At 36.4% G+C, this 23,261-nt stretch overlaps 4 protein-coding genes across 4 annotated transcripts; 3 read left to right on the forward strand and 1 right to left on the reverse strand.

Moving 5' to 3' along the window:
• Positions 1-39: 39 nt before the first annotated feature.
• On the forward strand, positions 40-2,611 carry LOC133521758 (uncharacterized). The gene is made up of 3 exons (XM_061856827.1): positions 40-575; positions 663-865; positions 1,105-2,611. The coding sequence occupies exons 1-3, from the start codon at positions 491-493 to the stop codon at positions 1,390-1,392; spliced, it is 576 nt and encodes a 191-aa protein (XP_061712811.1). The 5' UTR covers positions 40-490; the 3' UTR covers positions 1,393-2,611.
• A 93-nt stretch (positions 2,612-2,704) lies between these two features.
• Positions 2,705-3,685, forward strand: LOC133522277 (uncharacterized). Its single transcript, XM_061857551.1, has 2 exons — positions 2,705-2,938; positions 3,221-3,685. Exons 1-2 carry the CDS (start codon positions 2,913-2,915, stop codon positions 3,612-3,614), a joined length of 420 nt encoding a protein of 139 aa, XP_061713535.1. The 5' UTR covers positions 2,705-2,912; the 3' UTR covers positions 3,615-3,685.
• A 3,232-nt stretch (positions 3,686-6,917) lies between these two features.
• LOC133522278 (histone H3.3A) lies at positions 6,918-8,367 on the reverse strand. The gene is made up of 3 exons (XM_061857552.1): positions 8,186-8,367; positions 7,732-8,019; positions 6,918-7,483 (listed from the first exon to the last, which is right to left on the reverse strand). The coding sequence occupies exons 2-3, from the start codon at positions 8,011-8,013 to the stop codon at positions 7,355-7,357; spliced, it is 411 nt and encodes a 136-aa protein (XP_061713536.1). The 5' UTR covers positions 8,014-8,019; positions 8,186-8,367; the 3' UTR covers positions 6,918-7,354.
• A 555-nt stretch (positions 8,368-8,922) lies between these two features.
• On the forward strand, positions 8,923-22,151 carry LOC133522271 (RING finger protein unkempt). Its single transcript, XM_061857543.1, has 6 exons — positions 8,923-9,215; positions 9,318-9,527; positions 13,854-14,137; positions 14,766-14,866; positions 15,806-16,043; positions 16,354-22,151. The coding sequence occupies exons 1-6, from the start codon at positions 9,157-9,159 to the stop codon at positions 17,427-17,429; spliced, it is 1,968 nt and encodes a 655-aa protein (XP_061713527.1). The 5' UTR covers positions 8,923-9,156; the 3' UTR covers positions 17,430-22,151.
• Positions 22,152-23,261: the final 1,110 nt, after the last annotated feature.

The following is a 23,261-nucleotide window of genomic DNA, read 5'->3' on the forward strand; positions in this document are numbered from 1 at the left end:
GCTGATATTTGGTGAAATGGAAAAATAATCGGTGGGAAATGGTCTTTATTATCAGGGGGCCTACCGCGAAAACCGAAATTCGCCAATAGCGGGGATCTTTCTCTTTTACTCTCACTAAGACGTAATTAGAGTGACAGAGAAAAATGCCCGCAATTGACGAACTTCGATTTTCGCGGTAGGCCCCCAGGCCTGATAAAGTGTGGGTGTGTGGGTGTTGTTTTCAATTTTTACATTAAATTTTATCTTACATACTTTATGTTAAGCAAATCAAAAATATTTTTTTGTGTCTTAAACCCACTGATTAAACCAAACCACCATAAAACAAATATAAATATTATAATATTGTAGGATGGCTGAAAATGTAGGAAGTAAAATGTTGGAAATGAATCATAACGTATAAAAAAAATAGATTCAGATTGGCGGGAAACATCTAAAAAAAGAGAAATTTGAATCGTTGTGCAAACGTGAATTTTGAAATTTTCGTGTGAAAATGGAAAATAATGTAGGCACTGCCATAGAAAAAATTAAGTTGCAGGAGCAGGATAAAGAAGCCAAACTGCGGGAAAAACGAGAATGTGGGTAATTCGCTGCTTCGTAATACATATTTGTTTAGAACATACTAACAAATAAATAGGAATTTGTCTTATATTGTCATTTAACAGATGAAGCAGCTGTGAACTCGTTGAATCGTTCTATTCGTGAAGCAGTATTCCAAATAGAAAAACATCAAGAAGAAATTAAAGAGTTAACTAAGGGAAACGATCTACTAAAAGCTCAGTTAGAAGTGGAGCGCATTAAACGTAGTGCAGTTGTGGCGCAGATAGAGGCTCTTAATAAAGAAATAGAAGTTTTAAGAGCTCAGTCCGTAAGAATTAAACTTGGCTACTTTACTTAAATATCTCAAAGTCGTTTGCGAGGGGTTCAATTTGTACCTACTTCATTACAGGGAAAGAGTTACAGGAGGATGGAGGGGTAGATTATAGAGGGTTTGTAAGTGTAAAGGTACCTATTTCCAGCGTATAGCATAGTTTTCCTAGTTAGCTAAGTTATTTTCATATGGGGTTATTGCACACTTTGTCATTTTTTATAATCTTTATTTTATAGGATAAAGGTATATCAGATGTATGGTCTCTGCGGTCTTCCTTATGCAAAGCAGTTCAGAATGTCTCCGACGAGTGTGACGTATGGGGTCTTTTGGTGAAGCCCATAAACACTGATGCAATACATAGGGTAGTGAAGAAACCTACTGAGAATAATGAGGAGGCGGATTTTGAGGAACGTTTCAAACTGGCTAAACAAAGACACGAAAGGGCTGTGGCGGAGCGTGAGCGTTTGTTGGCTGAACCTGAGAAGGGTGAAGAATTTATAAGGTTACACATTATAATTAAATAAAAAAAAGCTAGAGTTTGACCAAGCTAACTCGGCAGCGATTTTGATAGGACAGCCTGTGCAAGTGTTATTCTAAAGGTCAAATGAAATTATGGCATTTAAAATAACACTTGCACAGGTTGTGCTATCTAAGTCGCACGCTGCCAACTTAGCTTGATCTGACTCCAGTAGGTATTTTACCATGATCCTATAGATGTGCTAGAGTCTGTGCGGAAAGAGAGAAATGTATGGGGCCCAATACATTCCACGACTCTTCTCTTTCCGAATAGACTCTATACGCGAGCGCCCATGAGGACAGAACATACGCGATACGACGAAATTAAAAACACGTTCTAACATTCCTACATACCCTACATACCAAAAACGACTTACGTAATTTGGTCGGGTTATTTGTTGCCCACCATAAACCATCCTAAATTTACGGTGCGGGATAAAATATGAGAATGTGACAAGGACAAACAATAATAGCGCTTTCTCTGCTACTCCTACTGAAAGTTCCATAACTGCATCTCGTTCGGTCATCTGCCGGCTCTACCATTTCATCTCTATGCTTATTGTACCTCTATGGATCCTATCATATGTGAGTAGCACCCAAAAAATAAAAGAGTAGAGTAGTTTTTTTTTCTTCTCCAGGCTATAAAAATCGTTATCTATTTTTTAGGTACAGTATATAAATCAGATAGAACAAGGCTAGGCCAGGGACAAACGTGATTAAATTTCCCGTTCACCTCCCCACATGTCCCTATTTGGTCCCCATCACCTCAAGAATACCCCCAGAATCAAAATTTCAAGTATAAACCGCTAATTACATCCACCCTTCCCGATTTCGGGCCTGTTCAAAATTGAAACTGAACCGACATTCGCAAATTGCGAGGATCTTTCGCTTTTACTCTCACTAAGACGTAACTAGAGTGACAGAGAAAAATACCCGCAATTGACGAACTTCGATTTTCACGGTTATAGCCTCATCTCATAATAGTTTTCCGTTTCATGGAAAATCAGATGTGCTGATGTTTGGTGAAACGGAAAAATATTCTTTCGCGGGCCCGAAATCGGGTTTGATATCAGGGGGTCTACCGCAAAAACCGAAATTCGCAAATTACGGGTATCTTTCTTTTTTACGCTCACTAAGACGTAATTAGAGTGACAGAGAAAAATAACAGCAACTGACGAACTTCGATTTTCGCGGTTATGGCTCTGATATAGTGTGGATGTAATTAGCACTTATATCTTATATGATTCTATTGTAGTCTTTATTAGCAACTATGGTGTCGATTTTCATTATAATGGTTGACATCTTTATTTTACAGAATAAAAAATGCGCTTCGTTATTCGTTAGAAATGACTGCAAATTTGCGAAAAGAGTAAAAAAGACATTAAATTAGTACTTACACTTAAATCTGTACATTGTTCAAGAATCCACACCAAAAAAAACATGAAATGACATCTGTCAATCAATCCACAAAAAGTCGCATGGTTTTTCTTTATTTATTTACAAGGATTGTTTAAATTTATTATTGAAAATGATTCGATATTTTCGTCTTTTAAGGTAAATAACCCCATTTTATATCTCCGTAATGTTCCTGTTATTATTCTATTGTTTAATGTTATGCAACTTTGATCAGTATAAGTTTTATGTTAACTGTTCCTTTTCAAGATTTTGTATTTATCTTCTATTATGATGATAATTTGTGTAATGCATAGCTTTTACTTAATTTTTTTGAGTTTGTATTGCTGTTTACTCCTATAGATATTCTCACTCATAGTACTAGTTACATTACAAAAATAAATATACTTGCAGACCTTTCATCAATATATTGTATTATTCCAGAGGCTGCATCCAGCAGCAGCGATCAAATAGGAACTTTAGTTCTAAAATAGAAGCTAGTGAAAATGAACCCATCAAATTCACCACAAGTGCTGCCGCTCGTAAGAAGACCATTAGACCAGTTGCAGTAAAATATAAACCATCAGACATGCCATGGTACCAACCCTATTCCGTACTGGCCAGCGTTACAGTGTTCCTTATCTACTTCTGTGTGTTGAGAGAAGAGAGTGATGTAGATTTAGAATTTAATAAAACCCTATATGAAAGGATTAAAGGATTGGAAAAGGAACAGTTGTTGCAGTCATATAAATATAATAAAGAAAATGGTCTAAGTGTTGAAGCGATAGAGGAGAGACTTAAACAGCTTGAGCTTGAGGAGGCCAAGACGGTAGCATAAGTTAAGTTTTAATTGTTGTATAAATTATTTAATAGACTTAGTTTTTTGTTGAAAGTAAATGTAATCAAATACCTTATGTTTTATTTGTGTATTTAGAGTCAGACCAAGATAAATTGGCATCGATTTTGGCAGCCCGGCTGTTAGTGTTATTTTAAACATCAAACTTCTATGAAATGATAATGCACGCCTGCACTGCACACTTAACGCTTGCACAGCCTGGGCTTTCAAAATTGTTATCTTGGTCTGACTCTATTGTTGTTTGCTGAGTGTATAAATGAAGTGAAAAAGAAATGTATGAATCAGAGGTGGCAGGTTTTTAAAAGCTTATTAAATGTTTCATTAAAAGTAACAAAACAAATGCAACTCTTCAGAATGATTTTAATCTTATTTATACCTTTGAAGAAGCAATTTTTAGGGTTCCGTAGCCAAATGGCAAAAAACGGAACCCTTATAGATTCGTCATGTCCGTCTGTCTGTCCGATTCTGTCACAGCCACTTTTTTCCAAAACTATAAGAGCTGTACTGTTCAAACTTGGTAAGTAGATGTATTCTATGAACCGCATTAGGATGTTTATACAAAAATAGAAAAAAAACAATAAATTTTGGGGGTTCCCCGTACTTAGAACTGAAACTCAAAAAATCTTTTTTCATCAAACCCATACGTGTGGGGTATCTATGGATCGGTCTTCAAAAATGATATTGAGGTTTCTAATATCATTTTTTTCTAAAATGAATAGTTTGCGCGAGAGACACTTCCAAAGTGGTAAAATGTGTGTCCCCCCCCCCGTAACTTCTAAAATAACAGAATGAAAAATCTAAAAAAAATATATGATATACATTGCCATGTAAACTTCCACCGAAAATTGGTTCGAACGAGATCTAGTAAGTAGTTTTTTTTTAATACGTCATGAAATAAAAAAAAAATTTTTTTTTCATCATACCCATACGTGTGGGGTATCTATGGATAGGTCTTCAAAAATGATATTAATGTTTCTAATATCATTTTTTTCTAAACTGAATAGTTTGCGCGAGAGAACCTTCCAAAGTGAAAAAAAGTGTGTCCCCCCCCTGTAACTTCTAAAATAACAGAATGAAAAATCTAAAAAAAATATATGATATACATTACCATGCAAAATTCCACCGAAAATTGTTTTGAACGAGATCTAGTGAGTAGTTTTTTTTTTAATACGTCATAAAATTTTTAAAAAATTTTTTTCATCAAACATATACGTGTAAGGTATCTATGGATAGGTCTTCAAAAATGATAGTTAGGTTCCTAATATCATTTTTTTCTAAACTGAATAGTTTGCGCGAGAGACACTTCCAAAGTGGTAAAATGTGTGTCCAAAGTGGTAAAATGTTGAACAAGATCTAGTAAGAAGATTTTTTTTTAATACGTCTTAAATTGTACGGAACCCTTCATGCGCGAGTCCGACTCGCACTTGGCCGCTTTTTCTATATATGTATATTTATTTATATATTTTGGGGATCTCGAAAATGGATCTAAGGATTTTGATAAAATTTGCTATTTAAACAAGCAATTCTTGTATTTTTATATATTTCGAGGATATCTGAAACGGCTCTAACAATTTCGATGAAATCTGCTATATGAGGATTTTTGTGGGCGAAAAAAAATCTAGCTAGATCTTATCTCTGGAAAAATGTTCGGAGCAATGCGCGTTATCCCAGATATTTTATTAATAGTAGAAGTTTAGAACCATGGGCAATAGGCTACATACCACATAACTGTCTAGTCCACCATTTATCAAAATGGTTTTCTGGTATGAATAATTGAGATACTTATATTAAAAAAGAAAAATTATGGCTCGTTTAGAACTTTAGCATTATAACCAGCTTTTAGGGAAGTTGAAAATACAAAATATTTTAGGTTTAAAATGCTAAAGAATCAAACTTTATATCCAACACTTTGGTTTTATGTAAGCTGGCAAATAAGTTACCTAACTATAAAGTTAGTTAATAAGGAAAAAGGGGGTTGTGAAATTTGTTCTAATAAATAAAATAAAATAGCCTTTTATTTCTTGCGAAATTTTAACATTGTTGTTTAGAGTTAAGTTAAAATAATTTTAGAACCAACATCAAAAAAACTATAAACAAACTTAATTACTTATAGCTTCCTAATGGCAGTTCTAAAATTATTTTAAAATGAATTTTAATATGTAGCAAGAACTCCGTTTTCACAGGGATAACACAAATTTGTTCTAATATCAGATGTCAGTAACTAATTACGTAGGTAAGTAGTTGTAATTACTGTAGGTACTTAGTAGGTGAGCTTTAGGCTACGTACGCACTAAGCGGCTAGCCGCGTGCGGACAGCCGCATGACGGTTAAGAATGTATGAAACCGCAACCATAAATACTGAACGCACTAAGCGGTCCGCCGCAACCGCACGCGGCTGGCCGCATAGTGCGTATGGGGCCTAAGTCTTGAAGCCTTTTTCCTTATTCTGACCACTATATTGTAATAAAATTCAATAAAAGTAGTTGTGCTAGGATACATTCATTTTATAGTAAAACCTAACCAGCTGCGCAACCGCTGTCAATGCAATTTGCACCTGGCCAATTTCTATTGTTGCCTACAAGAGTTGCAAAAAATGGTCAGCAATTGTTGCGCATGAGGATCTGGGTAATCCCTGGTTTTATCAATTAGGAAATTAATTTATGTAAGCCCTATTTAATCGATTCCAAGTTAGCTGGATTGTACTTATTATGTAATGCTCATTGTTTATTATTGTCCAGGGTTCAAATCCTGGTAAGGACATTTATTCGTGTGATGAGCAATGGATATTTGTTCCTGAGTCATGGATGTTTTCTATGTATTTAAATATTATATATATCGTTGTCTAAGTACCCTCAACACAAGCCTTATTGAGCTTACTGTGAGACTTAGTCAATTTGTGTAATAATATCCTATAATATTTATATATTTTATTATTGAAGGTAGGTAAGGTAATAACTAGTAAAATAAATCACTCTAGCAAGGACATGTTATTTACCTACATCATTTAGCATAATTCACTTGAACATAAGAGTAAATAAATTTGGTTTGTATAACTCTAGAAGTTAGCATTTAATTAGACTTGCCTGTTGAAACTTATATAGGATAGGTTAGTGGGTGGAGGGAGACAGAACTATTCATGTAGTAGGTTGGCGTGGCTTGCCGCCATTTGTAAAAGCAATAGTAATGATCAAATGACAAAGAATAAGACAATGGCTAACTTTATACTCATCAATCGTCATGCATAGGTTAAGGTTAGGTAAATATATAATGAAGTCAACAAATTAATAGATTCTAATTATATTTAATCAACACCAAGTTTTCTCATTACACATACATTAAGTGCATCAAATTACTGCTATGAATTCTCATACTGTCTCAGCAACGACATTGCCTTTTACACTAATTAGAACTACAGTCACTAAAAATAAAACTACGACCTCGCACATGATACTGTAACCGTATCTCACATCAAAATTATTACGAAAAAATTACAATCAATTGTAAACTCATTGTCGCCTAACATTACCCCAGTATCTAATGCGAACACATAGTAAACTTACACAATAAGAATGTATGTATAAAAAAATTCAGTTCTGCAACTTACAAATATAGTTATGAATGTTAATAAGACAAGTTACATGTGAGATGTTATAGAAAAATGTTATGGAATTTAATATTAATTGAATTACATATAATTTATAGTAAAGTACACTAGGACTAAATTAAGCGCGTTCTCCACGGATTCGTCGGGCCAGCTGGATGTCTTTAGGCATGATGGTCACACGTTTGGCATGGATGGCGCACAAGTTGGTATCTTCAAATAAACCGACGAGGTAAGCCTCACTTGCTTCCTGTTAAAGATATTGACACTTATTAGTAAATTGTGCAATACAAATGAAATATGACCACGTATTAGTCATACAGAGGAAATAAATCATTAGGCGCGTATGCTCACTGTGTAGACCGACCCGCCTAATAAAAAAATAATTTTGAAATTTTATTGGTGTGTTTTCAGTTTATAATATTATTATTGAGACAAAAATAGTTTTATAATATTAAAAATACCACGTTGTAAAGCTATTTATAATAGGAAACCCACCTGAAGAGCGCCAATGGCAGCAGACTGGAAACGCAGATCAGTCTTGAAATCCTGAGCAATTTCTCTCACGAGACGCTGGAAAGGCAGCTTGCGGATCAGCAACTCGGTAGATTTCTGGTAACGACGAATTTCACGAAGAGCCACCGTACCAGGGCGGTAACGATGGGGCTTCTTTACTCCCCCAGTGCTTGGCGCCGATTTACGAGCGGCTTTGGTGGCCAATTGTTTGCGAGGGGCCTTTCCTCCTGTGGATTTACGCGCAGTCTGCTTGGTACGTGCCATTTTTAACTAGAAAGAAAATAGACGATGTTTGAGACATCACAATTTAATAATGGCATTATTGCATTGAGATAGGGCACTTTTAGAGATCGGAAAATATCCCCAAAATGAACTTTTAGCGGATTAATTTTTTTGTTAAACCAATAATTGCAAAGTAATGAACTATTTAACTTACCTTTTAAGATAATTTGCAAGGTTTCAACGAAATTAAACACAATTTACACACGGAGCTTCACAACAATGATCATATGCTTAAAATGGCGCCGAGAGAATGGCGGGTTAACGTTCAGTGACGCTAGTTCAATGATCGTTGATTGGTTGCCCTCGCAACGATTCTGCGCCTGTGATTTGTTGAAATGTAAGCTCTCTGATTGGCTAGCCTTAAAGCTGCTTGTGTAATAATTTATTATTGGTTTATCCTGATCATGATGTTAACAGCTTAGAAAAATATATGTTTTTGTGTATTATTTTGGTTGTTTTTTGCTTTTCATTTGTAAAATGACTTTGATTAAATTATGCTTTGTAACGATATATTGAAGCCAGAAATTTAATTTTAACATATTCTTTGTTACATTTCATTCAATTGTTTTTTCCGAATTATCAGTGTTTTAATTTCTTGGTATTTCTGTAGAAATCAACCGAAATATGAAAAAAAAATACCTGTTTTGAGTTCACAAAACAAATACTTTTCTGATTTGTAAGGAGTTTATGTCCATGAAAAGTATTCGTAACAAAATTATGGTAAACTTTTTTGGGTCTACACAAACAACACTGGCCTATTTTTTATTTCGGTCTAACTAGTACATAAAAGTTGTAGACAAAAAGAGATGTACATAGAAAACATTTGCTGTGACAGTTCATTTAGCTGTCAAAAATAGTTTGCGTTTAGTTTATTAATTTTCTTTTGTTCGATGTTCGGCTCGGCTTTCCTTTGACTTATTGTAGATCAGATTTTTAAGTTCAAGGCCATTAAAAACTAATGGCGTGTATCTTTCCTAATAATAATTATATTAGATTATTCCTATGTTTACAATTAGTGCCTTTCCAAAATATTGTGCATCACGTGATCTTATTGAATTTTAATTGGTTGTCGGTGAGCGTGCCCTGCGCGACGCGAGAGGCGCAACGCAATAATAGTTTTCCAAAATGCCGTCGGAATCGAAGCCTTTGTTGACAGCTCAAACAGAAAAACCAAATCATTATAAGTAAGTTCCGTAATAAAATGATAGTTTTTGTGAAGTGAAAGTGCGATAAACGTAGATTTTAGTGGTGTGCCATTCACTCAGCTCCGTGGTCTATTCTTGCAGATATCTAAAGGAATTCCGAGTGGAGCAGTGTCCGTCTTTCTTACAACACAAATGTACACAACATAGGCCTTTCACATGTTTTCATTGGCATTTCAATAACCAGAGAAGAAGAAGACCCGTTAGAAAAAGAGATGGATCCTTCAATTATAGCGCAGATAACTACTGTACCAAATATAATGAGACATCGGGTATTTGCGAGGATGGGGACGAGTGAGTATTGCTGTCATTGCTTTGTTTTCGACGGCCGCCTTGCTTTCGTGGCATCATATAACTCACAGCTACGTAAACTTAAGGAAAATGCGATTTTAAATCTAAATTACATGTCAGTGTAAGTGAAAATGTCGTAAATTGCGATAAAAAACTTGTTTACCAATAGTAAATTATAATGCTACCTGTTTTAGAGTGTGGCGATGCGTCATACTTGTAAGTTGTTGCGGTTACATCTAGTTTTGGCTGGGTTATGCAAGCCCATTGTTCAATATAAAAGCTGTTTTCACTTATTCCTTGACATTTTGGTGTTTTTGCCAATGAAATGAGGTTTTATTTGTATTACACAATATAAACATTTTATTTGCTTGTTTATTTGCCCTGAAAAAGTACTATATATGATGTTATGAAAAAGATTATTGACCTTTTTGATGGTTTTCTTTGTTGTTATTGAGAGGAAATGTGAAAGTTACTTTGGAGTTAATAATTCCAATTGGATGTAAGAACCTTGATTACAGAGTACACAAAACATGACAATTAGCTGGTTACTGATGCTGGTTTTAGCTGGTTTGTTCAAGTGCTAGCAATTAAACAGTCAACATAGCCTGTACAACAGCTTTATTGATACACCAGATATATTGTAATGTAATCTCATTTGCTATAATCACATTCTACTATAATCTCACATTTTTTTTTTGCAGTCCGAACAAAAAATCAAAAAGCATATTATCAGATATGTTTTATGCAAACTAAAATGTGTGGCAAATTCGGAATAGGTAGATGTGGAAAGTTCATCAATAGAAATTCTGAATCCAATGCCTTTTTAGGGTACCATACTCTATACCAAAAACCCATGGTATGACACACTATTGATTTGAAATAGTCATGAATAGAGGCCGGAATTCTCGTGGCATTTTTTAATTCTTCTAGCCTAGGGACTTCTCATTTATCGACTACCAATACAGTATAATCTCACTAATCCGGCACTTCAATAGATCGGCACGTCCAATAATCCAGCACCCTCGCCCCTCTACACCTGTGCACTTTGGTTGCTGCGTAAAATGCTTTATTTTATTAATTACCTGGCACTTCAATAGATCGGCACGTCAAATGCTTTATTTTATTAATTACCTATGACTTTTTCACTATAATCCACCAATAATTTTTAATAGTGCTGGATTGTGAGATTACATTGTATACATATATTGATACAAAGTAGAACACAACATTAAAGAAGATTTAAATTAGAGGTAAAGAACAGGCATTCTTATCGCTAAAGAGTGATTTCTTCCAGAATCCTTCTGAGTAGTTGAAAATATGATAAAACAATGAAAACTGAATAGTTAATAATTTCACATTTAATTACTTCAAAGGCTGTTTTCGTGTTAACAAGGGTTGCATTAGTTTCTTAAAAAAAGAAATAGATTGTCATATTTTTTCTATATTATCTTATTAAATTACTTCTTTTACAGTCCACTATCCACTAACTTTTAACATTTTAATATGTTGTGTTCTTATATTGTATAGATATATGTATATTGGAACTTGATAAATGAGAAGTCCCTATGACAGTTCAAAAATGCCATCCGGGCCTCTGGTCATGAACAATGGTAATCTAAATACATTGAAAGTATTTTTGTCATTAACTTTGGAAAATTACTAATATTTAAAGGCCCGGGAAAAAAATTCAAAGTCTAGAACTAAGTCAAGTGGGGTAACATTTGAAAGAGCTCAAATTGAAGTAGAATTCAAATATTCAAAAGAAATATTTATTTGCCAGTGATGGTATCATGGTCGCATTTTTATTACTTGTCATATCATGTGTCACTTTCGCACTTACATACTTATTAGAATGTGACAGGCATGATGACATGATAAAAAACCAACCATCTTAGTCTTACAGAATATGTTACAATTAAGTTTTAGAATCGTAGAATAGTAGACGTGCCTCGGCCCGTTTGTGCGCGACGAAATTGTCACGCTCTGTGTGGATCCTCTTATTCAGTCGACATTAAGCCAACTTGCGAAATGTTTGTAAATTACATTTAGTAGTAGGGTACATCAGGTACATGCATAACATTTTAATAATCCTAATAAAATTATACCAAAAACAAACAAAATTATAAATAGCAATACTTTTAAATGAACGTAACGTAAAAATTGAAAAAAAAAAAAACATGGGGGACTTCCTATCTCTGAAGTTTACCAACGAAAAATTAGGAATTTTGTTCATAACATTAACATAATTTTAAATATAATCACAATTTCCCAATTTAAATTCCAATTTAACCCCCTTTTTGGGTGTTCATTATACTTGAATTTTCTATGTGATTACCTTCTTCCTACTAAAAATGTTGAAATCGGTTCACATGATGAATAAGGACTGATTTAGACGGTATGCGAAAACTGGCATGCAATTTTAGTTACATTGCGGTCTATTGAGAATACAACCAATTCGGCCGACCAATGTGAGTTCTTGCACTCTGAGCCCTTATCCTTGAAATATCGACATACATAAAGGTCGCACAAATTAGTTAGGCAGTTCGATAAATGGCGCTGTACACAATTATTTTAAAGATGGAAATAGTGGGCCAGACTATAGTATACATATTTGTATGATATCTGCAAATTTGCTGCCCTATAAATATGTACATTTATTTGAGAACTCTTCTTGTGAACAATGTCTTAAGAGAGTGTAACTGCTCCTTTTAGTTAGGTCCTCATTGACAAGGATTTCTATAGAACCTAATGACTTATCTTGTGGTGTAGCATAGTATTTTATGAGTGTGTGGAAAGGAAACCTCTTGGTCTTCATAAACACCTCACAAATGGGAGCTTGTCTATGACTTTCTGTGATTGTGATCCATAGTGTACCATAGATTTGCCAGTAACGCATTTGTCTTGGGCTATTGACTGTAAGAGCGTTTCCACATTATCCGATGCGATTATTCGATCCTTGAAGAAAAGCAGCTGCTAGAGAGTGCCCTATGGCATCTAGTACTTCTTTTTTGATTTTAGGTTATCTTTTGAACAATAAACATTTACACAATGAATAAATAAGCATTAAAAAGCGGCCAAGTGCGAGTCGGACTCGCGCATGAAGGGTTCCGTACCATTTAAGACGTATTAAAAAAAAATCTACTTGCTAGATCTTGTTCAACATTTTACCACTTTGGACACACATTTTACCACTTTGGAACTGTCTCTCGCGCAAACTATTCAGTTTAGAAAAAAATGATGTTAGGAACCTAAATATCATTTTTGAAGACCTATCCATAGATACCCCACACGTATGGGTTTGATGAAAAAATTTTTTTTTTTTTAATTTTTATGACGTATTAAAAAAAAACTACTTACTAGATCTCGTTCGAACCAATTTTCGGTGGAAGTTTGCATGGCAATGTATATCATATATTTTTTTTAGATTTTTCATTCTGTTATTTTAGAAGTTACAGGGGGGGGGACACACATTTTTTCACTTTGGAAGTGTCTCTCGCGCAAACTATTCAGTTTAGAAAAAAATGATATTAGAAACCTAAATATCATTTTTGAAGACCTATCCATAGATACCCCACACGTATGGGTTTGATGAAAAAAATTTTTTTTTTAAATTTTTATGACGTATTAAAAAAAAACTACTTACTAGATCTCGTTCGAACCAATTTTCGGTGGAAGTTTGCATGGCAATGTATATCATATATTTTTTTTAGATTTTTCATTCTGTTATTTTAGAAGTTACGGGGGGGGGGGACACACTTTTTACCACTTTGGAAGTGTCTCTCGCGCAAACTTTTCAGTTTAGAAAAAAATGATATTAGAAACCTCAATATCATTTTTAAAGACCTATCCATAGATACCCCACACGTATGAGTTTGATGAAAAAAGATTTTTTGAGTTTCAGTTCTAAGTATGGGGAACCCCCAAAATTTATTGTTTTTTTTCTATTTTTGTGTGAACATCATAATGCGGTTCATAGAATACATCTACTTACCAAGTTTGAACAGTATAGCTTTTATAGTTTCGGAAAAAAGTGGCTGTGACAGAATCGGACAGACAGACGGACATGACGAATCTATAAGGGTTCCGTTTTTTGCCATTTGGCTACGGAACCCTAAAAAGGGCTTTTTACATTTTGTACTTCCTTATGGTCGTATCTGAAAACGCTCTAAGGAAATATTCTTGGTGACTAGCATTTAACTACTGGTTTGGAGACGTAAATGATTATAATATTCGCACAACCCATGTTGATATAATTTTTCATTGATTTATCCAAATTTATCTGAAACAGATAAGCAGGAACTGGGTGTCTTATGAAACTGATTCCCACAGATGTCCCTACCTCCACCGCACCGCAGGCGACACCGAACGCCGCTACCACCTGCGGTACTACAAAACGTGCATGTGCGTGCACGATACGGACGCGCGCGGGCTCTGTACGAAGAACGGCGCGCACTGCGCCTTCGCGCACGGCGCGCCGGACCTGCGGCCGCCGGTCCTCGATGTTAGGGAACTCCAAGCTATGGAGAACCCGGACCAGGCGGATGGGGACGCCGCCGCGCCTAACGCTTTAGATAGGGAACGGAATTTGATGAATGAAGATCCTAAATGGCAAGGTAATTTGTTGTTAAGTAGTCTATGGCTGGTTGGTAGTCGTTAAACTTACCCCCTTGATTAAATTGTACTTTATATTTGTAATATTTTGTAAAAACTCTGAAATCCTCCCACCATTATAACATAGAACTTTATTGCGTTGATTTTTAATGAAATTATAACAAATACATTTCCATGTAATTAGAAACTACATTAAACCTTGTCAATGAATACATTTAGTCTACCTGGAAGAACAATTATTGATACAATTAATCATAATCTTGGTTCTCATATTTGTCATCATGAATTCATGATTATTCATTTAAATGAAACAATTGGGAGGAATGATTAATTTATGTATTTAGTAAAATAATTTGTTTAAATCCCTTTGCCCGCCAAAGACGTCAACTGACGCGCGCGGCTGAAGCCCAATATCAACATTCGTGCAATCCGACAAGGTTCACGATGGCGCGCCGCATACGAAAGGCGTGGCGTTCAAAGAGTTAAGGTATTAAATTAATTAACACTTGGTGCCGGGCGCCCCGTTTCCAGTTCAAAATGAACACGCATACGTGTTCTTGGCAGTGAATGTGTTAAACCTGTTTATTTCTATTTTTAATTATAATTATAACAAAATAATTATTGTTTCAGATACGAATTACGTGTTATCATCATATAAAACGGAGCCATGTAAAAGACCTCCTAGGTTATGTAGACAAGGGTATGCCTGCCCACAATATCACAATAGTAAGGTAAATGAAACTAAAAGTATACAGCCAGAAGATGTGGTACATGGGCGAACGGTTTACAATCATTTAAATGCTCTTGCTGTTTGATAGTCCTGTGTGGTTGAGAGTTTTCTCTGCAAGTACTTCTGTGGCTGAAAAACGCGGCATATGTATAATTTAATAGACTTCGTCCACATAGAAGTCGTTAAAGTACTTTAACAAATTGCAACCCCCTTTGTAGATGACAGCCTTTAGAAAATTGGAATAAAAGTCGCCTAACATGTTATTTTACAAGATATAAACTATCTGTGTAGTGTGTATCTAATTATGAAATCGAAATTCGTTTTGCCGTTTTAGCGTGATGTAGATTTGGAGATACAGACAGCCACATATACAAGCTTTCAAGTTTAAAATTCAGACAGATATGAATAATATTGACTGTCTTTACTAAAAATAACCAATATCTTGTCTCCTTCACTTTTGATAATGTTTGCTAGTAATATCCTTATGCTCTGTTTTTCTTATTTATCTTTTCCTCATACATTTTCATTATTAGTATATTAATGGGTAATAATTGTAATTATTAGAATGACTGAGGAAGCTTTGTACACTAATACGAGTATCTTAGTGTGTTTTATATTCATCCAACATAAGTAAATAATATACGAAATGCCTCAGCATCAGAACTTATTTTTCAGAAGATAACAAATCGCATAATTTTGCCACTAAGGCGTGTACCGAAAAAAAAAGTGAATTTCAAGCGGTAGTAGTTTTGTTACTAAGCAAGATGCCTACGACTTTTTTACCGCGATAATAGTTTAATTTAATTATTATATTATATTTTACAGTATAAATACTTCCATTTTTTCCCTTAACATAAAATTTGCGGTATCGCTCGCAGAGGTATTTGCTAGTAAAAAAATTACTTGAGCATATTAATTACAATCTTACAATATTTTCCAGGATAAACGCCGGTCACCCCGCAAGTACAAATACCGTAGCACACCGTGCCCCAACGTGAAACACGGCGAGGAGTGGGGCGAGCCGAGCAACTGCGAGGCCGGCGAGGCGTGCGGGTACTGCCATACCCGCACCGAGCAACAGTTCCACCCTGAGATATACAAGAGCACCAAGTGCAATGACGTGCAGCAGGCCGGCTACTGTCCTAGGGGACTGTTCTGTGCCTTTGCGCATGTTGAACGTGAGTACATCATCTTATGCTAGTTGCTATTCGTATCACGGTTGCGCTCTCAGAGAACCCAAGGTGCTACTGCCGCACCCGCACCAAGCAGCAGTTCTACTCTGAAATAGCATGTAGCATTTGACCTCTGACCTGACATAGATTTATAAAGTCCTTATTGGGAGAAGTCTGGTTTATGTTTTTCTTCACCGTAGACTACAGTGTAGAGCGACACAACTTTTAATAAATTCTTTTGTACAAGTCGGGGTTAGCGAGCTTAGACGAAGTTTTTTCAGGACACGTGTAACTCACATTGGTTCGCAATTTGCAGCGGAAGATCTGACAGCGGCGCGTGAACTGGCCGCTCCACTAGAGTGCGGCACCAACCTGGCGGAGCTCCTCTCGTCCGCGCTGCCCGACGCCAAGCCCGACCTGCTGCTGCCCGCGTCGCCGCCCGCGCCGGCGCCGCACACCAACGGCAGCGGCGACTCCGAGTGCGCCAGCACGTCCAGCGGCGGCTCCAGCCAGGGCCGCGCCGTCGGCCCCAGGCCCGCGGACCCCAAACCGCCCCAGCATAACGTCTGGGCTCAACGGAGCGCGTTTGACGCGACAGTTTTACAGGAAGTCGTCGGTAACGCCCTCGACGATTTGCATCTAGACGATCCGCTGTCGCTGGTTGCCGCTTTAGATAGAGATTTAGCCGATGGCGAATCGATGCTGGCTCCGTCGGCGCCGGTTAATATTCCACGCGGCGCGCAACCTTCTCTACGCGCCTTCAGTCCGCCCTCCGCTGGCTCCCCGCTGCCGCCTTTCCTCCGCTACGCGCACGATACAGAGCGCCTCTTCAACTCGCACGCGACTTTAAAAACTGGAAGCTACGGTGGGAGCGGCTTCGAGTTCGCGGCGACCTCGCCGAGCGCACCCGGGGAGATATCTCGCCTGAGGGAGGAGGTGGTGGCCTCGCGGGCTGCCGCTCTACGTTGGGACGAGCGTATAGCGCAGGCGAGGTCGGCGTGCGGCGCTTGGCAGAGGGAGGCCGACGAGGCAGTCCGGGCGGCACAACTTGCCGAACGACAAAGGGATGAAGCGGTCGCTCGGGCTCATAATTTGCGTAGGGAGCTGGAGGCCGCTCGCGCCGCCGGCGCCGCCGGAGGCGCCTCGCGCGCTCGGGAGCTTCGCACTCTCCCTCTAGGAACTCTAAAACAACTTCAAGCGGCCGCTAGAGCGGAGTTAGAAGAGATCGAAAAGGTTCTATACCTAGAAACGGCGACCAAATGTATGGCGTGCGAGGAGCGGCCGCGCGCGGTGACGCTGGCGCCGTGCAACCACTACGTGCTGTGCGACAACTGCGCGCGCGCCGCCGACGAGTGCCCCTACTGCCAGACGCCCGTGCAGCGTCATCAGTAGTTTCACTACTTGAATCGCATTGTTCTATCATGAAGCATGTAAGTAATTTCCGTTAACAGCTAGGCGCCATACAAGTACCTACACAGAACAAAACAGAAAGCATACTTTAAGCATTTTGTATTGCATAAGCAATAACAACGGCACACAATCGTTCTTGATTGAGAGCTCGCGACAACTTTAGGTGTTGATGATGTTTGAAGAAAATAAAATAAAATCTTTTTTTGTTATAAACGTTAGGCGTACGATTTTTAAACAAGTACCAAATAATAAATTCACGTTATTGTTGTTTCTTTGTGTGATATAATATAGCAAGATGTTTTTTTTATATAAAGAAGCTCAAGTATTTTGATAGTTCATTGCGATTCAATTATAAATTTGGGCCGATATTACTATACCATATATTACGAGAACGTATGTATTCATTTGATACGTCAAATATATTCTTTACATCTGACTTAACAAATTGATATAGACATTTCAGTAGCTGTACTAAAAATCAAGTTTTACTACCAATTTTTTATCCGTATATAAATTATAATAGCTATATTATGGCAACATAATATCGGCCCCTAGTTGACGGCCGAGCTCTACCTATGAAATTGACTTGGCTATTATCATAACATGATTGTCTAAATTATGAGATGCATATTTTGAAGTTGATATAAGTATATATATATATATATAGAGGTAGACCACGGCCGTTGACTGAGTGCTCTCTACTCGTGTAGTCTTTCGAATAACACCCGTCGGTGCGACAGATACTTTCCTTGATATTTTTATATATGGGTAGATTGGGGTGTAACGTGTTATATCACTTGATAATAATGATAGAATATTTAATTTTAGTAAAGAGCAAGACTTATTCTAATAAATTTATCGAATGAATTTATAATACATGGACTAGGGTTTCTCAAATTAACTGCCAACGTCATTTCATAGTATATTTTCTATCCCCGGAGAGTGGAGTTTCCTTAGTACCTATTACTACTGGAATCGTTCCACTGTCCTCTTCTTAGTAACTACAGATTATGCGCATTGTCAGAATATGAGGTATCGAACATGATGCGATGATTGTTTGAATGTCTAGAACGGGGTCTTTACCCGTTGCCTCTCAAAATAGTCGCCCGTTTTAATCTATCGGTTATCTGATCGCGACTGTGTCGTTTGAAAAAGTCGTTGTGTTCTAACTGACCTTCACGAATCAGACGGCAGAGCACGTTCCATGAACACCTATTTCTTATTCTCATTCGTATAACAATTCTTCAAACATCTTGAGAAAGTCAAGATATTTTTCAACATATATAGACATTATTTAGTGCATGGTTTACACAGTAGAGATTTATAATGTTACAAGATAAAATAATATGCTTTTGATGTTATTTCGTTTAGATCATTACTAGTGGAGTTATTGCTTTTACTGAACATACACATATTATAGGCATTTAACGAGGTTTTATAGGTCGACGCCTGGCCATGCTTTCACCAAATATCGGATGGTAATGGATAAAATTATAGTATATTGCAAAATTTAAGGTTTGACTCTGAAAAATAAAGATATTGGTGGAAGCACGCCCAAGACAACTAGAATTTATATAATAATTGAAGAATATTAAAAGTAGTTTTTAGTTTTATAACGATATTCAAACATCATTTTGCATGTTCATTAGGATATCTAGTAGTAATAAAATCATCAACAATCTGAGAGTTGTTAATTTTTTCTACATTTTTAAAAATCGTATATATTATGTAAGTGACTAAAGTGTGACTGCAATTTGCTTCCTGGAGGTTCTCGGCACAATTGTTTGCGCGCTGGCGGACCAATCTTAGATCGTACACCGGCCAATGGTCGGCGAATTGGCGTTCTAGTAGCGATATTAAAGCGACATATGTACTACGCATACTTTGAAAATAATTTCAATTATGGCAAGATATTTTGGGGTACATGAATGTTAGAAACTTGTGCTAGAAAAATCACTATTACAACGCTAGTTCGGTCGACCTACTGCTCTCTGCGTCCCGTTGTCTGCACAGGCTGGCTCCGTATTTGTAATTCACCTTTTAAATTGATCGCCAAGTTGAAACTTTTCAATACATTTCATATATTTATAACCCGATTTTTTTAAGTTTATCCTGAGTTTGGAAGTATGTTAGTTTGAATGTACAATTACCGAGCCGTCCGAACAGCTTTCTGACGCAAAGGAGGGTACTAGCGAGTTTAATGCCCGGGCCTTCCCGCGTGCATTATTTGCAAATAGTATAGTGCATTTTATGTTAACATTCCTAATTAACTGTTAGAAGTTACGTTTTTATTTCTCTATCGGTGTGGGTACGCATTTAGTTTTAATTATTGTGTTTAACAAGTAAATAATAAAAGCTGTTAGTCTCCATAGAGTTGCGTTCCCCAACTTTGCTATAGGTGTCACCTCTTGGACCAGGTCTCACTCTCCAGTCTCACTAGGTGACAGCATAGGCATCAAAGATGAGAAGTGCCACTTTGTTTATAAATTACCAGTCTTCGTTATTTATTCGTCGCTGGTTTTAGTGTTAGATTTCAAGTTTCGAGTACCGTCTTTTGGGTCAAACGATTCAGCAGATATGTATTTGGCTGCGAACGGTACGGGCATGTACGCTAACGATTTACTACGCTATACTACATTATACAAACGCATTTTATATAAAAGTTTATTTCGATTTTAGTACATTATAAAATATTTATATATTTTGAAAATCTTGAAAGTTTTGTATCGGTATATTATAACAAATTTAACCTAGGCGTATGGATTAGATGTAAGTAGTGTTTTCAAATTGTAATGGACATTATTTTTAAGTGTGTAGTTGCGAGCCGTCGTGTATCTTAAGCAATATGACCACAGCCGCCTTTACTCAAATATATAACATATATATAAACATATAGTATGTCGACACGGTACATTTTGGTGTGGAGTGTTCAAGTAAAGGGTTGTCGTGATTTTCTATAAATTGGTGTGTTATAAATGTCAAAGGCCGCTATGCGCATATCGGCCGCACGCGGGCGACACGCGACAACAAATACTCAGACAGATGTTTGTGCGCGGCAGGCCTAAATCGTCACAAATAAATTGTTCATTGGTTGAGTCTCAAAATTCGTGTGAAATCACACTGGTGTCGTAATTGTCGGTACAGAATGTCCTGTGTGGCCATAGATTATAGTATTCTAGCTTACTAGCTATTTGTATTTCTAATGATTTAAAAATTTAGATAGTATTAGAGTCACACTTATTTTTATATAGAGTCTTTATCACATGGAGAGAGTACTTTTCATTATGGAAATTTGAATATTTATATGGAACAATTGGTTTAAAAGAAATATCCAGTAAATAACAGTATTTGAAGAGACACAGCGTCTCTGCCGACATGCAAAGCACAAAACGTGGTCAGTAAGAGTGTCTATATTAATTGAATTGTCATCTAAATTGTTATGGACGTTCCACTAAGAGAGACCCCACACTAGCGTCTCCCAAGTGTCGGCGTCTAGTCGACTCTGTGACTGCTGCTGGAAGTAACGTTGGCGCAACTGCGCAGCGACATCATTTTCCATAGCGCTAATTATACGCTCAAAAGACGCTAGTGTGAGGTCTCTGTAAATACATGACTTGTAGAGGTTACTGTCAACAATAGAACAAACTGAGAACGAAATTCTCAAATTTTGCACATAACTTATGTTCAAAGAAAGTGTTGGGAATCAGATCATGTTTTTCTGTTGTTATTCTAGTGCTACCTATAATTAAACTTCGTTTTTTGAAAAACCTAGGTAGCTCCATCTTTGTCACTCGTATTTTGAAAGAGCGAAAGAAGCAGATTTTACAGTTATAGCCATTATGACCTTTTCAGAGAGTAGACATTATTTTTTCAGTTCGCATAGTGATTGTTTGATGTATACAGACTGTCTGGAAAAATGTCGGCACAACGTAGCGTCATTCTCGAATAACGTGCAATATATTCGAAATTGTGGCCGAAATATAAAGCATCGCCTGTGTGTGTCGATGCGCGGCGTGGTTGTTGTGTTATCCATTATATTCGTTTGTAAGCATTATTTTTACGTTCATAAGAGTAAACAAACTGAACAGAATGACAGTTTCGCACAATTCTTCTATATAAGAGACTATCTACTAGACTAGAGAATGATGGCTTCATGCGTTTTCTCTAGCCATTCATTACGTAGACGTGCGGTGACGGCCGGTAACTCCGCGGTTGTATGGAACTGCCACTCTGTTCCGTTTCCTTACTCCTGTGCTTATATTCCGTTTTTACTGCATTTTGCATTAGTTAACTATTTAGATCCAATTCTTGTTTAAATCTAGCTTGCAATTATGTCGCGTACGCATAATAACAACCCCTTTTTATAAGTTCTTATTAATATAATATTTTTTTCAATTATTTTATCTTTAGGTAGGTAGCTCCAACAAATTCTTTAAAATTATTATTGTTAAATTAGAAATAGCTAATATTGTAGTAGAAAACAAATTGCGATTCTCACGCTGAAGAAGATCAAATGAATTATGTTTTCATTTTTATATATTTATTATTCTAACTGCGGAACATGCATTCAGGCTTCGTCATAGTATTTTATAATCAAATAATTTTCAAATCCATGTGATACATATGTGTAACAGAGATGTGAAGATTATAATTATTATTACTAGGTAGGTAGGTTTAATAAATTTTCAATTCCATTCAATAAAATTGTGTTTTATTTGTTAAACTCCTTAATATAATCCTCGATTAGGTTCGTTCTTTAATTCTATTGCAAATTGTTTGTATGTATTGGTATTCTTCTTCTTCTCGGGTTGAGGTTCAGAAAAATGCGCCATGGTTTGGTATTGAACCGTAGAGAGCATGATGATGATTGATAAAAACTGTCATGCCCTTCCACGAGTCAAAACAAACTATCTCCATTAATACATGGAAATCGTACCAAAAAACCTGTTTGTAAACGAAAAGAAACAAATCAAATTGAACTCTTGTTCCAACTGAATATGATTTTAATTTTATCGCACTGAATAAGTCGTATAGGTAGGACCTTGGGCCGAAGGAGGATAAAATAATTGTTAGTTTGAGATTGCATATTTACGGCCAAGTTTGATTATTTGCAATACACCTGTTTGTAAAGGCGTTCTTCAAAAACTGAATAGAAAGTTTCATTTATTTTTTATTTTAATTTATTTAAAGGTACATTAAACAGACAACATTCAAATTTGTTTTACAATATATAGAAAAATAGGAATTATATAAGAATCCAAAATAAGCATGCACAGCGAGATAAAATTAAAACGAGCAATAACATCCTAAAATTATAAAAAAAATATGTAAATCCTAAAACTACACTAAATTACAGAATAACATAAATAATTTTAACATGTCAAATTGCTTAATATTATTGTGAAGTATGATGGCCGAGTACCCTAACAAGCTGCCTCTTGAATACTGCCAGCCGTGAATCGACAATGTCAATTTCTCTATTTTTGTATACCAAATCATTGTACTCACGGCAAAGAGGTATTATTTCTGTAGACTAGAAGGGAGAAAGTCTTAGGAGCACGGGATCTAAATCGAGGAGTATGGAATGTGACTAGGGATAGTAAGCTAGGTGAGTCAATTTTTATGATGTAGAAGTTTTTTCCTACAAGAGTTGCAAAGAAATTCCATGAAAATTTTAAGTTGTTTCCTCATGTTGGCTGGTTGATTTGACTTTTGAGTGATAAATATTGAATAGCGTTCATTTGGATTTGACTTGTAATGTTTTATAGTTAGTATTTCCTTCGCATTGGTGTGGTAAAAAAAATGTTTTTGCTC

The sequence above is a fragment of the Cydia pomonella genome, chromosome 10 (assembly GCF_033807575.1).
Source record: "Cydia pomonella isolate Wapato2018A chromosome 10, ilCydPomo1, whole genome shotgun sequence".
In the NCBI taxonomy this organism is placed as follows: Eukaryota; Metazoa; Arthropoda; class Insecta; order Lepidoptera; family Tortricidae; genus Cydia; species Cydia pomonella.